The 15,751-nt window shown below is 40.0% G+C and overlaps 1 protein-coding gene across 3 annotated transcripts in view; it reads left to right on the top strand.

Annotated features, from left to right (window-relative positions):
- Window positions 1–15,751, top strand: part of ADGRA3 (adhesion G protein-coupled receptor A3) — a 124,302-nt gene that overhangs the window by 73,315 nt on the left and 35,236 nt on the right. For 2 of the 3 annotated variants that reach the window (XM_043438198.1, XM_043438200.1), the window contains exons 11-12: window positions 7,018–7,179; window positions 9,712–9,915. In XM_043438198.1, coding sequence (XP_043294133.1) covers window positions 7,018–7,179; window positions 9,712–9,915 — 366 coding nt within the window. The remainder of the gene's footprint in view (window positions 1–7,017; window positions 7,180–9,711; window positions 9,916–15,751) is intronic. The other variant, XM_043438199.1, reaches the window with a different exon arrangement.

The following is a 15,751-nucleotide window of genomic DNA, read 5'->3' on the forward strand; positions in this document are numbered from 1 at the left end:
GCTTACTGTGCTCCAGTTTTAAATTTGTAAGGCATGCACCTCAGATTTTTATGTACAGAATTTTTAAAATTTAAAGTTCTTTCATTTTTTCATTTTAAGGTATAATCACGTCTGTACTGGTGAGTTTTTTATTTTCAATATTTTTTAATGTTTTTTTCCCTTGATCTTACTTGTTAGACTTCCTGATATTGTTAACATTTTCAAAGACCCAGCCTCTGGCTTTTTGATCCTTCTGAGAACATGGTTTCTCAAACTTGCATGGGGCCCATGAATGGTACCAGGTACCAGATGCGGGAAGCCTGAGGCTTCACATTTCCACTAAATTCCAGGTGATACTGGGCAACGTCTTTGGCACAGGCTTTGAGCACCACTGTGAAGTGAAGTGAAGTGAAAGTTGCTCAGTCGTGGTGTCCAACTCTTTGCAACCCCATGGACTGTAGTCCATGGAATTCTCCAGGCCAGAATACTGGAGTGGGTAGCCTTTCCCTTCTCCAGGAGATCTTCCCAACCCAGGGATCGAACCCAGGTCTCCCACATGGAGGGCCGCTGTAGTATATTTCTTTTCTATCCTTACCTCTTTTTAAAAAAAATGTTCTGTTTGGGTTTAACTTTTTAAGAACTTTTCAGACACTTTTTTTAAATTAGAAAATTCCTAACGTGTAGGAGAAGGAGTATTATTAATAACACTTTCGTTTTACCTTTCATTGAGTTTCAACAGTTCTCAGTATTTACCAGTCTTGCTTCATCTCTCCTGTCCACTCATTTTATGTTTTCTGTCCCTCCTTCCTTCTCTCTTCCCCTCTCCCCGCTTCTCTGTGTGTGTCTCTGTCTTATTCTGTGTTTTTCTGTCTTTCAATGCTGGAACATTTAAGAGCACATTTTAGGTGTCATATTTCATCCATAATTTCTTTTAAAATTGTAAGCAACTTTAAAATAGAACCATGATATGGTTATTATATCACCCAAATGAACTCTTAAGTCCTTAATATTATAAAATATCTAATCCGTGTTCAGTTTCCCTTGATTATTGTTTTAAACGTGGACCTTGTGTCTGGTTTCCTTATGAAATTCATTCATATAATTTTCTAGTTGGTTTTGTGGGATTTTCTAGACAGACGGTTTTGACTGTAGACAGTAGATAACAGTTGGCTTGTCTGTTCCCGTATAAAATACATCCTGTTTTTCTGGTTGTACATCGGTGGGGACCTCCAGAACTCTGCTGATTCGTGTTGGTGACGAGTGGCCTTCATGAGAATGGTATGATGTGTCATTACTAAGTGTGATTCTTATGTGCTTCTGCTAGGTGCTGGGGGTCTATATCAGGCTTAGGGGGAAGTAGTTCTCACATTGGAAGTAGTTCTCAGCTTGAGGTTTCTCAGACTACAGAACTCTGTTCTCAGTCCTGTGTGAAGGTCGACTTGTGTTGACAGATTGACAGGGAAGAGATTTTTTTACCTCCTACCTTGTGCCAAAGTCAAGATGAGCAAGTTTCAAGTTTCCTTGCTGTTCCCTTCCTTCCAGGAGGCTAGTTTAATGCTGGTTGGCCCTGACCCTATTGGTGTCCCCTTTGGCTTATCGGCTTTATGCTGTGGTTTTTTCCTGTTAGCCTGTGTTGGCAGGGACTGGGTCTTGCATGGAAGTCAAAGCATCGTCTGTGGTCAGCTGAGCTCAACCTCAGAGCTCTTCAGATTCCTGTTGTTTTGCTGTTGGTCTCTTGTGGAGCCTTTGTTTTCTGAATGGTCAATGGTGCATTTAAAAGGTAACTTTTTTTTCCTTTACCATTTTTCACTTTTGTCAGGAGAATTGTCCATAGTACTTAGTCCTCCATACTTCCAGAAAGGGAGATGCATGTCCATTTTTGTCTTTGGAAAAAACAAGATCTGCTTCCAGTGGGAGAGTTGGAGGGATCGTAGAAATTAAGCCTTTCCGTTTGTTGTGAAGGTATGGCTGAGGGCGTTGCGCATTTCACTTGGTATCTCTTTAATAGTGTTCTTCACGTGTTCTAAGAATTTTCTTTATGAAAGTGTCTATTTGGAAGAAATATTCTCCTTTTCGTTAGTAATTGAACAGTTGTCTTCACTGCCTTGACTAGAAACATGTCAAGAATCAGTTTTTCCCCAGTCCCATTAACTCTGCCATTGATGTGTATTTTAACTCATTTGAGACTTTTATTAAGCCTGTATTTCCCAGCAGGACTTCCCTGGTGGCTCAGACAGTCAAGAATCTGCCTATAGTGTAGGAGACTGTGATTCTATCCCTGGGTCACGAAGATCCCCTAGAGGAAGGAAATGGCAACCCACTCCAGTATTCTTGCCTAGAGAATTCCGTGGACAGAGGAGCCTGGCAGGCTGACATGACTGAGTGACTAACACACTTTCTCACTCTCTGTGTATGTTTTAATTTAAAAAGAATTATCTTTTAAACTTTGCTAGGCTACTTCAGATACTTTCTGTAAGGCAATAGAGAATAAATGCAACTTTTATTCCCTGTGACATTATTTTCAATCCTTTCCGCTTCCCACTTGTTTTCCCATTGTCATCCTCTTTATTTTTGCACCAGAGTGACATCAGAGCTTTCATCTTTACCATAGTCCTGATGACCATCACGTTTGGACCTTTTGAACACTGACTGCTTATCAAGTTGAGCAGGGTTCAGCCTGGGGTCCCCAGGCCCTCAGGATGCTGAAGCTGGTTACTAATGCCATAAACACAGTCTTAAAAGTTGACTTTCACAACAGAGCATTTCCTTCGTTAACGTAATCAGGGCAATATAGCATACTTTGAGATGGGAATGATATCAATACGGTTATTCATAATTAGGAAAAAAACATGAAGTTTCCTTGAACTAAAATTATGACATCAGCTGAGTTATTATTTAGTCAAGTTTGAACTGTGTGTCAGTTCTGTACTTTCCCTCTCCATCTCGGCTGTCCCCAGACAACTTCCCAGCTTACCGCCCTGTGGTATATGTGTCTCTAATTCTTGCTTCTCTGGTTATTAGAATTGCCGAGGTACCCCCTGCTGACTTTGTGCTTGAGACAAGAATGTGGGAAGGGGACTAGATTTCTTGGCTTTTCTCAAAAACTGTATGTATTGCTTAATGAAGATATTTGCCTTCTGTTCTTTCTCCTCTCTCTCTCTTTCTTTAAGTTTATTCTGAAATGAGACATTCCATGCAGTTTTCTTGGTCTCATTTTGCAAATGGGCAAACAGAGACTTGGAGAGGATAAATAATTTGCTATGGACATTTAACTTGTAAGGGATGGTTGAACTGTTAACCCAGGAGAACTTAACTTCAAGGCACATAAGCATTCCCGCTGCAGTGTTATTTTATACTCCTGTTACATTAAAATCAAATACCATCAAGTTGAGTTTATGTATTGTGTGTTTCGTGAACCAACATCAGACATTCATGAAATTTACAGGTGATTTTAATCTAATTTTGCCTGGGATTGCAAACATAAATATTGAAAAGAGCATGAAATATTTCTGCCTCTTACCACAGATGACATTTAATAGTTTCATTGTTATCAATGTGGTGTTTTCATTTCGTTTCCCTTTTATCCTGGATGAAGTGCGTTCACAGTGTTTTCATTTGATCCTCACCCTTTGGTGTGACAGATGGCAGAGCAGGTGCCTGACTCCTCCGACCCTTCCGTGGCAGGCATGGCCTTCAGGGAATGTGGTCGAAGAGAAATACAGTGCTTCCCAGCACACTGGTTGCAGTTATTAAACTGTACCTGCGTGTCACATTTCAGGGGTGCTTTTTTAATCCAGTGTGATTTTTCATGCACTGTTATCCTTTTTGTGTCCTTTTTTGCCGCTGTGAAGGGTTCAGAACTACTTCCATAACCAAGCTCCAGAAGCATGTGTTGTTTCATGATTGCTTGCTATAGGGTATATTTTGGCTACAAAACCGTTTCTTTAATTCATAGCCATTTATAATGAAATAATGGGGAACAAAAAAAAAGCTTATCTGCAACTAGGGCAACCACTTATATTAGCTCTATACCTTCTTAGAGATACTTCCTTTTTTTCTTTTTTTAACAGTTATTGACACATGTCAGATTCCTTGGCTGGCATTAGCTAGTGACCCATAGCTGTAGTTCCTTGATTAAAAAATAAACAGCTTTTCAAAAGAGATGATGTATCAGTTAGGTCTCATGCTGGATTTTCATAAAGCCCATACATGTAGAACTTGTAAAGAAATTTCCAAACTAGTTGTAAAATTGCTGATTCTTTTGAATAACTTTGTAAATATTTGAGGAGTGCCTTGGAGAAGAATTGGTATTTTCTTGTATTTTATCTTTTAAATTTTTGCAGGCAATGGCCATTTCTTTTCTGATAGCTATAGAACATACCGTACAGTGTCATCCCTTATTTATTTTGTATACAGTTTTGAAAATACAGATTTGAAAAGTAAGAATAAGAGGTAAAAATGTAACCAAATTCTCTAGCTTCTCCTGAATTCCCATTAAGAGGTGGTAGTTATTGTTCCAGTTGCTGTGTAAGTGGCTGATTCACACATGCAGGGGTCACCACCCATCTTCATGACTCCAGAAATAAGCATTTCTGTTAAAGTGAAATTTACCCCCATACCTATTATTTTTAGGAATATATTCTGAAGTGCTGGTGTTTTCATGAAAGTGAAAAGAAAGTGAAGTTGCTCAGTCGTGTCTGACTCTTTGTGACCCCATGGACTGTAGCCTACCAGGCTCCTCCGTTCATGGGATTTTCCAGGCAAGAATACTGGAGTGGGTTGCCATTTCCTTCCCCAGGAGATCTTCCTGACCCAAGGATTGAAACCGGTTCTCCTGCATTGTAGGCAGACGCTTTACCATCTAAGCCACCAGGAAAGTCCGGTGTTTTCATAAATTGTATCAAATGAACAGACTCAGGATTCTACATAGTTTGATTATAGGTTCTTCTTAATTCTTTGGCAGCTGATCTTGTTCATGTCTCGGGTTTGAATGAGTTGCCTCTTGAGAGAATATGTGAGTCCATTAAAATTGGGTTTTGCAGTTAAATTCTATCTGTCATTTATTACTCTGTTTATTTCATCTCTTGCAGGTATCACAACCTAGTCACTTAAAAAAAAATGTATTTACTTGCTTGTTATATATTTTCCTGATAGATATAGACTCCAAAATAGACCTTTTATGTTTCTCTCACTACTGTATCTCCATTGCTTGGGATAGTGTCTGGCTCACCTTGGTCCTCAATAAATATTTAGTCAGGGAGTGAATGGGTATTATATAGCTATTGGCTTTTATACGAGGAGTTACACTAATGAATGAGTATGAATATAAGTAGGACATTGTGTTGTCCCTGCCCCAACATGTTTATATTGGAATTAAAATAAGGACAGAATTGTGACACATGATGGTAACGGCAGTATGAAGTCAATTAACTGTATTTGAATTGGATGAGGTGATGGGGCTTTACAGAGGAGCAAGAGGCAGTTTTGCCAGGTACATTGTTCCTCTTTATACATGAACATATAGACTTTAAAAATGTACCCCTCTTAACAGTTCTTCTAGAGCCTGTCATTCTCAAAGAGACTTATTTTGGGATGGAAATAAAAAAAAAAGAAAAAGAGCAGTAAAATTAGAGCTGTGTTTCGAATGCCTGCCATGTGCAAGGCATAGTTTGAGGAGCCTTATAGTTATTAGTGGAGCTTAATCTTCACAACATTCAGAAAAGACAGGATGGTTATTATCCTTGTTTCACAAATAAAGCAAGAAGGTATGGGAGGTGCCAGCCCTGCTCCACGGCTCGGGGGTGGAATCCGGTAGATTTCCGCAGGCTTGTCTCCTTCCTGAAGTGAAGCATGGGTGGGAAGGACTGATCTTTTTCCAGACCCACCTGAGCCCTCATAATTACACACCCCGGGAAGAGTATTGGAGGCAGAACAGGGTTGAAAAGCTCGGCTGGGCTCTTCTGGGGTGATGAAAAGACATCTGCTGAAATGGCCTTGGCAGTCTGGCTTGGCTTTGGGGCTTTTGAGGCTTTTTTCTTGGTTAGAGGACCTGCCAGCTTGTCAGTCCTCCAGCGCTGCCTCCAGAACGCTGGTGTGCTCTGGCTCTCGTGAACATTTTGCTCAATAGGAGACCCTCCCGGCAACGGGCTGCCTCCTTATCCTGGACTGTTCAGTGCACTTCTCTGATACGAGACGGACAAGTCACCAGCAACGGCAGCCCATCGATAGTTCACTGGTGTTGCCTGACAGATGTTTACATCTGTAAGTTACGAACTGAGCTAATGAAAAGAATTCAGGAAATGAAACAAGCAAGCAGTGGGAAAGTGGACACTTTTGGGGATTCATTTCTTTTTGTGACCATCTGAATCTAAAAGCATCCCTTGAGTTGGGAGACAGGGAAGAAGTGGCTCATTCAAGATAAAGAGAAGGGGAATCACGTGTGCACAGACTCATGTGATGGCCCAGCGCATACAGAGAACTCACAGTAGTTGGACAGACCTAGAGTTTTAAACATGACAGGATGCTAAAGAGGTCGCCAGTATATTCTTTTATTTTTAATTAAATTTAATTGAAGTATAGTTGATTTAATGTTGCGCCAGATACTTCTTGATCGTATTAAGTAACACTTATGCAAAAAGAAGGTAAGTGTTTTTCCAGACAGAGTTGAGATCTGTTTATTCTGAGAATCATGTGATTTTCTTCCCCTTGATTAGTATAAATGCCTTCCGCCCCCCGCCCCCCCGACTGCACCCTCCACCCTCAACCTGTCAATTTGAGTACTACATGTCGCTCTTTTCACTGATGATTTGGTGGTTACGTGAGTACACTGTTTTGAGCTAAATATTACCAAATGGTTATAATGACTGTGCTCTTCCTGTCTGAAGATGCCTTAATGAGAAATGAGTGAAGTGCCTGGTGGGTTTTCCTGTGAAAATTTAGACTGAATGCCCATCTTGGTGTCTCATTAAGATTTTGATGATGTAAAGCCTCCTGTGTGGGCATTAAAGATCTTCCTTTTCTTTCCTGCACGCCTGCTAGCTCGGCGATGTGATGGTTGACATTGCAAGTAACATCATGTTGGCTGATGAACGTGTCCTGGGGCTGGCGCAGAGGGAGGCCAAAGCCTGCAGTAGAATTGTTCAGTGTCTGCAGCGCATTGCCACATACCGACTGGCAAACGGAGCTCATGTTTATTCAACAGTAAGTGTCACGTTATCCTTGGTTTCTAAGGAAAAGGTTCATTGAAATCAGCTCTAACCTCAAAATAGATAGGTCTCATCCCCATTATGGGGTGGGGATTTTGTTACTGCTGATTATTACAAAATTTCCTGTTCTCAGACATTTAAAAAGACAGTCTTGCTTCTGAATAGTCTGTTTTCTTGGGCTTAATTTGTAATTTGAACAGTTACCACCATCTCATCCTCTGACACTTTCCGCAACACAAATAAGAACTCCATAGCCTTGCCCTCCTATCCTAGCTGATACTGACTTCAGGGCCCTGAAGGATGTTTTGAGACAGTGCTTGATTCCTTGCCCAGGTTTCAGTTTCAAAGGGAACTAGGATTCCCCCCAACTCTTGTGAACCTATTGACATTTTTCAGTCAATTCCGCTTTGGGGGAAGTGAGTTTTTTATATGTAATAACCACTCTTGGGCTTTCCTGGTGGCTCAGTGGTAAGGAATCCATCTGCCAATGCAGGAGATGTGGGTTTGATCCCTGAGCTGGGAAGATTCCCCTGGAGAAGGAAGTGGCAATCCACTCTAGTATTTTTGCCTGGGAAATCCCATGGACAGAGGAGCCTGGCAGGCTACGGTCCAGGGGGGTTATAAAAGACTTGGACACGATTTAGTTGACTAACCAACAGCAATGATCACTCTGTTAAATAATCTTAAATTTTGTTTGTGTGGAATTTCTTGGTGTACTGCTTACTTTTTTTGTTCTAAAATGTAGATATGATAAATGTGGGAACTATGATAAATAATGCTTTATTTTATTCTTTTAGCAGTCATACTCTGCTCTGGCCCATGCTTTTCATTTTCTAACTATTTTAGTGGGTTCGTTGAATGTTTTCTACCTCCTCCTATGATTTTATACAATTCAAAATTACTGTCTTTCCATTAATTGATGGAACCTTTTTGATGAGGCTGTGTTTTATTGATCCTTTTGTTCAGTTAAGTTTAGTATTACTTTCTTGAATAATAAACAGGATGGAGGCCTAGACTGGCTCCTGTGAGGACAACATAGTATAGGGTAGGTGCTCTCTGTGACCTTACTTGAAATGAGCTTGCCAGTTTGAGGGCCGCACTTGGTCCTCCCAGATCATTTAAACCCATTTTCCATCCTGTGCTTCAGCCTTGCTTATTACTCAGCACAAAGAGTTTCCTTCATTCTCCTGAGAACCCACAGGTATAATAGAGGTCATAGTGGGTATTTGCACACCATTTCAAAGTATAAAAAAGTTCCTGAGAAACAATATATCTGCTGATGACATGGCTTTAAGGGCACTTCAAAATGGCAGTTTTCTTTCAACTGAGGTTTCACATATTTATCATAATTATAATGTGTCTTTGAGTAATAAAAAATTTCAAATACAATTTTCAGGTAAGTATGATTGAGTTTAGTAAGATTTTTCACACTGTGTCATCTGTGGGGCAAAACTAAATGCAAAGATTTCTTAATCTTAAAAATTTGGGGAACCGCCAGATATTCTCTACTATATATATGGTACTTGAAAACATTCTACCTTCTTATATTTAAAAATTTTAATCTTCCTGATAGATTTTGGACACCTTACATGAAAGTCCTATGTTTAAAAAAAAAAAAATGTTTAAAGGAGAACTTTGTCCACATATGGCACTTAGATTGGTGCCCTGCCTCCATAGTAAACATAGAATTCACCATCCTTAAAGGAAGGAGATGCCATTTTGTCTGGAATTTACAGCACATCCTGTCATCTTGCTGGATGTAAGAGAAACCGGTCAGCCTGTCACTTCTCATGTTGGCTGGTCGTGGTTCTGATGGGTGGGAGCGGTGCCGGAAGCTCCTGGACATGGGCTGGATGGTCGGTTGTATCGGCAGACCACTGAACTGTCAAGTTCAGTCGCACTCTTGCATTGCTTAAAATTGTCAGGACAGGTGCCATCTTTTTCAGGTGACTTTTCTGGCCTAATTCGCCCTTCAAAATCTGTTGATTCATTTCTATTTGGACTAGCACCTCCCTTCCTCTTCTGAAGAAAACTTTGCCATGAGTCTGTATAAAGATTTTATTGGTGAAACTTAATGCCAAGTGTTGATGTTCCTGTGAAAGGAAGAAGTGTAAAGATGTTATGAAGCGTTGAGTAAGGCAGCTTTTAAGTGTACTAAGATCATTAAGGGGGTCCACTGATTTCTCTAGCTGTTTTTTTTTTTTTTAATCAGGATACTTACATTTTCAGCTTATAGATTCCTGCAACTCCTTTTCAAATTATTAATCGACTTCTCATTTATATCTGGCCTTCCATACTTCGTGAGTTACTCTTTTCCTCTTCGTGGGTATCTTGTTATTTTAGGACATCCTTCTGTAGCTGGCATCTTTTTTGATTCTGCCAGTTACCTGCACAGTGTCTTTGTTTAGTAAGAGCTCAAGCTTTGTCTTCTAGTTTATGTAGTATTTTGTGTTTAAAAGTCTTTGAAAGTGCTTTTTCCCCCCATGTTATAAATCTTTTGTAACTCCTGTTTGATTGACTTTTGAAGTATTCACCCAATATTGCTCTGGAAGCTTATGTCATCAAGGCTACTGGCTTCACTGGGATGACATGTACCGTGTTCCAGAAAGTGGCCGCCACTGACCGGACAGGCCTGTCCGACTATGGGAGGCGAGACCCCGATGGGAACCTGGATAAGCAGCTGAGCTTTAAGTGCAACGTTTCCAACACGTTTTCAAGTCTGGCTCTGAAGGTATGTTATATTCTGTGGTCATTTAAGACTTTGTAGTTAGATTAGAATACAATACCTCCATATAACCCAACTGCAGATTGAAAATATCCAATTTAAAAAAATATCCTGAGAAGTTCCAAAAAGCAAAACTTAAATTGCTACATGCTGGCAACTATTTGCATAGGATTTACAGTATATTTACAGTTGTTTGTATAACACCTGCAGTAGGTGTTATAAGTAATCCACACATCATTTAAAGTAAGTATACCAGAGGGTGTGCCTAGGTTATATACAGATATTATGCCATGTTAATTAAGAGACTTGAGCATCCACAGATTTTGGTATCCGAGAGGATCCTGGAATCAGTCCTTTGAGGATATGGAGGGTGACTGCACTTAAATAAATGCTCTGCTTTGCAAAAATAATTTTATTAAAGTTTGTTCGGAGGGAGAAGTGTATTAGAATTGGCCTTTGTTCTTGTTTTGAAAGAAATTCAGACCAAGAAGGAACACATCATGGCCTTCATGGACCTAGGCGTTTTTGCCCTCTGGACCCGTTTCTGCATATGAATGTATCAAAATTTAATTTTATGACTGGAGTCTTAAAAGCATGAATATATTAGTTACATATTAAGACATTTTCTTTGACTTTAAAGTTCATTTTTATGCTGCTGATTTTAAAGACATGAAGACATTTTTGTAGACTTCCTAAAAGTATTCGGTGCCCGTGGCTCTGTGCTCCTGGGCCTAATGGGAAAGTCCAGGCATTTAATCAAGCCAGCTGTATATCAAAATTTTTTGCACAGAAGTGCACACACATGTGTGTTTATAAATTGGGCCTCCCCTGGTGGCTCAGAGGGTAAAGCGTCTGCCTGCAATGTGGGAGACCCAGGTTCAATCCCTGGGTTGGGAAGATCCCCTGGAGAAGGAAATGGCAACCCACTCCAGTACTCTTGCCTAGAAAATTCCATGGATGGAGGAGCCTGGTAGGCTACAGTCCATGGGGCTGCAGAGTCAGACACGACTGAGCGACTTCACTGCAGCAAGCAAAATTAAAAGCATGTTTATTGGTTTTTACAATTGGGGGTTTAGGCGTGTTTTATTAAACTACATTGAAGCAAATGGTGGAAGTACAGTTTTGACACCCTAATGGAACTATATTTTTTCATTGAGTTTTTTGTGGCTATGTGTAATTGTGTTCTTGGTGGTTTTTAATTACACAGTACTTTCTTTTTTTATAGTTCGTTTCTTAATTATATTGCAAACGATATTCTAGGCATTCCAGTCTTGATGCCTGCATAGTAATCAAATAGGTCTTAGGTGTCCTGGAACACAGGAAGCACAATAAATACTGAATGGATGAGTGAATGGATAAATGAAGAATTAGTATATTTTATCATACTTTAGTGGTTTAGTATGGTGGTGGTTTAGTTGCTAAATCGTGTCCGACTCTTGCGACCCCGTGGATTGGGAATCTACCAAGCTCCTCTGTCCATGGGATTCTCCAGACAAGAATATTGGAGTGGGTTTGGAGTCATGCTTTACACTTGTGACCTCCATAAGGAGAGCCAGTTTGCCTAATTTAGAAATAATCTTAACTTCTCCCACTGCCCAAGACAGCTATCTCAACTGTATCAGGATGTCTAATGATAATGTATTTACTTGATGCCGTATATTCAGAGGAAAATTAGCAAGATATATTTATCACTCTTGGCTCTTGGATAGTGTCTGCACCTAGCCGTGCAACTCCTTAGTGTCTCCTCCTTTGTTCAGAGTGTAGTATTGGCAAAAACATAGTGCAGAAGGCGCCCACAAGAGAGGGGTGTGTGTCTTTGAGGAACACTTAAAATTGATGAACCCTTCTATCTTAGATGATCACAGTTGGTAGGAAGGGATTAAAAATGATGAAACTCAACATTTCATCAATTTCACAACCTACCCCTCTGGGTAAGGAGAGTTTCTACCTGCTGAAGTAGAAAGCTTTAAATGAACACTCTTAAATTTGTCAATTTCATACTGTTCCATCATTTTAAGATCATCTTGTGGCCACAAACCAAGGATGCATCACACTATTATTCATGCTTCATAGATGGACATGCTTACACCGAGTGAATAAGGAACATATTCTTCATGACGCAAAAGTCAGTTAAAAAATTTTGCATTGACAATGCAAAATGCCTTAGCATTTTAATGGAAAACTTTCACATTTTAGACTTTATATGATGGCAGTTTTTACTCTTCTTTGCTTGTGCTTTTTTTTTTTTTAATGCCATCAATGGACTAACTAGACATCTTGAACATGTCATAATTGATTGTATTGCCCTTGGATGGAAGAACATGCTAGCATATAAAGTTAAACCCATAAAAAGGCAGTCCTTAGCTGTAGGAGCCTGACTGGAGTTGTTTTCTGCATATTTTTTGAATCCCTATTGTCCTGTCTTTACTTTCTTTATTACCATCACAGCCCAGTTTGGGCTTTCATCCTGTATTGCCTATACCATCGAGAGCTTCTGTTTAGTCTCTGTGTCTCCAGGTTCTTCTTAAAAATCTATGCTTTCCTGAAGCAGGGCACCCAAAACTGGTGCTCTGTGACAACCTGGAAGGATTGGGTGGGGATGGAGGTGGGAGGGGGTTTCAGAAAAAGGTGGGTAGGCATGTATGCTACTGCTAAGTCACTTCAGTCGTGTCTGACTCTGTGCAACCCCATCCCTGGGATTCTCCAGGCAAGAACACTGGAGTGGGTTGCCATTTCCTTCTCCAATGCATAAAAGTGAAAAGTGAAGCCGCTCAGTCGTGTCTGACTCTTCATATATGACAGAATCCATCAAAATATTATAAAGTAATTATCTTCCAATTAAATTGATTAAAAAAATATCCATGCTTTTCTTACAGGTTGGTCTGCCTAGGGCAGTATTCAGCCGACGCACACCAGTCCAACCATGGCAGTTAGTGAAATGTTGACGTGCTTCCTTACCCTTCAGCGAATAGCTGTGCCACCCCCCACCCCCCATCCCCCTGAGTGCCTCCACAGCTGACATTCTGGTCCTTTTTCTGGGAACACTCTCCAGTCTGTCCACCCTTTAGCAACTGAAGGCCTGCAGAACCAAGGACCTTTAGGACCTTCCCCTCTGTTCACACTGTTTGATTGTGAACGTTATCCCTGGATCTGTCCAACATGGAGGTGACCTTGTAGATCCCACGATAAATTCTTCATGTCGTTTAGGAGGCTGGCTGTCAGTTAACTTAATAATTTGGCATTTATCTGCTCTTGTCTATAAAAGAAAGCTTCCTTTATTGTCTCTTCCAACCACTCATGCTAGGCTCATGCTAATTCTTCTACTAGAATCCCTGCTCCTCTATGCCCCTCCCTTCCCCAGCTGCTTGGTTCTGTGATAACACCCAGCAGAAAGATGTAACCTTCGAGAATCCTAACTAAGTCCATCTGGTCAGTCCTTGCCTCTCCCATTCTCATCTCCATTTCTCTTCCTCGCTTTGCACATAGCACTCTGCTCATCTCTCTGCCATCGCATGTTACACACAGGGGCCCAGTGGGCTTCTTATTCCTGCCCTGGATTGAGGGTTGCTTGAGGTCAGAGCTGCTCTTTATGTCACTGATGACCTCCAGTGCTGGCCCACAGCCATTCAACCATTTGGAGATTGAATTAACCTGTGGTATGACTCTCAGCACCCGATCTAAATTTTTTCTTTATCAGATGCTTCCTTCCACTGTTGGTACCATAAGTCAGATTCGTTAGCATCACAAAATATTGCCTTTTTTTTTTTTTATTAAATATTAAGAGCTTTTAGTAACTGTTGGTGTTTTGAATTCAGTAATGTAGCCAGAAGGAATTTGTTTTTCAAAATTTTCTTGGCAGGAATTTGGAAATCAGGTTTTCTTTATGCATCCCACGTTTCTGTCATCCCATCAGGGGCTTTAGCCCAAATGAAGTCCTTTTCATTTCCAAGCCAGTCATGTACATTCTCACACTTCCTTCCTTCATATGTGCCCCTTTTCATGCCCTTAGTCATCACCCTGCTCAGGGAAGTACCTGTTACTCTCTTCTAAGAACCAGTTCAGATGGCAGCTTCCTTTTCCTCAGACAGAATTCATTGTAGCCGTTAGTTCCATAGTGCTTTGTTCATTGTCCAGAATAAATAGAAGCTGATATGCTGGTGAGTTGAGTTATAGTGAGAAGCTAGAGGATATGGCTACTAAAATGTGTTCATGTTCTGCTCCCCCACTTAAAAACTGTGCAAACTTGGGCAAGTACCTTAACCTCTTTGAGTGTCAGTTCCTTTCTCTTACATAGGGATCATGAAATGGTGTTAAACTCAAAGGGTTATTGAGAGGGTTTAATGAGGCAAATATGTAGACATACACAACAGTGCCTGGTACAGGCAAGCACTTAATACGTGTTAAGCTTGTATTGTTATATCATTGTTGCTGTCTCTTCCTTGCTAAATTTTGAATATTTGAGGTCAGGGACCATAGCTTATTTCATTATCTCCAGATTTTGCACAGTGCCATGAGTAGAGGAATGAAACATCCAATAAACATCATTGAATAAAAATTAACAGCCAAACTTAATTAGTAAAGTCAGTTAAAAAAAATTCTAAAAGCAAGCATAATCCTTGTTAATCTTCAGCAGTGAGACAATCAAAAGGTAGAATGCAGTTAATAACTAATTATACATAAGAAAATAATTAGGATGTATCTGAACATCTATCTACTTAAAATCCGGTGAGTAGATAGTCAAGAAAACATGAACAAATTGCCGTTTCAGTCAGCTAACTCTTTGACCCATTCTAATTTTATTGCTAAAATTCTAGAAATTTAAACAAAATTAGGATTTCAGAAAATTTTAAATTATCAATTCTGTAGTTTTCGGAGTCCAGATTATTTCACAAGGAATGATAAAATCTAGTGGAAATATTTGAGTTAACACCCCTTAGGATACTTACCATGTTATTCTTAGTGTCATTCTAAATAAGCAGAAATGCATGCAAATAAATTCATGATAAGAGCTCAGTGATGACATTAATTTCATGTGTGTTTATAGTTTGTCAGTTTTGATTATTTAAGTTAAAACTAATTCTGAACTGTGGAAGTCAGAATGTGAAGTAGATGGTAGATGGTAATTCAGTTACTTTAAGGCATTTTCTCTCCCCAGGCTTCAGATAACACCTGCCACCCTACAACAGTATAGGCAGATCTCTGAAATATTGTGGGTTCGATTTCAGATAATTGCAGTAAAACAGATATTGTAATGAAGCAAGTTATATGAGTTTGTGGTTTCCCAGTACATATAAAAGTTACATTTACACTATACTTGGTCTATTAAATGTGTGATTGATTATGCCTAAAAAATAGTGTTGTTCTTCAGTTGCTCAGTCCTGTCCATCTCTTTGCAACACCACGGACTATAGCATGTCAGAGTCCTCCCCTATCTCCTGGAGTTTGCTCATATTCTTGTTCCTTAAGTCAGTGATGCTATCTAACCATCTCATCTTCTGTCGTCCCCTTCTTTTGTTTTCAGTCTTTCCTAGCATCAGGGACTTTTACAGTGAGTTGGCTCTTTGCATCAGGTGGCCAAAGTATTGGAGCTTCAGCATCAGCCCTTCCAATGAAAATTCACGGTTGATTTTATTTAGGATTGTCTGGTTTGAGCTCCTTGCAGTGCAAGGGACTCTCAGGAGTCTCATCCAAAACCACAGTTCAAAAGCATCAAGTCTTTGGCGCCCAGCCTTCTCTATGGTCCAGCTGTTACATCCATACATGATTGTTGGAAAAACTATAGCTTTGACTATACAGACCTGTCTTAGTAAAGTGATGTCTCTGCTTTTTTTTAAATATGCTA

This window comes from Cervus canadensis, chromosome 19 (genome assembly GCF_019320065.1).
Source record: "Cervus canadensis isolate Bull #8, Minnesota chromosome 19, ASM1932006v1, whole genome shotgun sequence".
Lineage (NCBI taxonomy): Eukaryota > Metazoa > Chordata > Mammalia > Artiodactyla > Cervidae > Cervus > Cervus canadensis.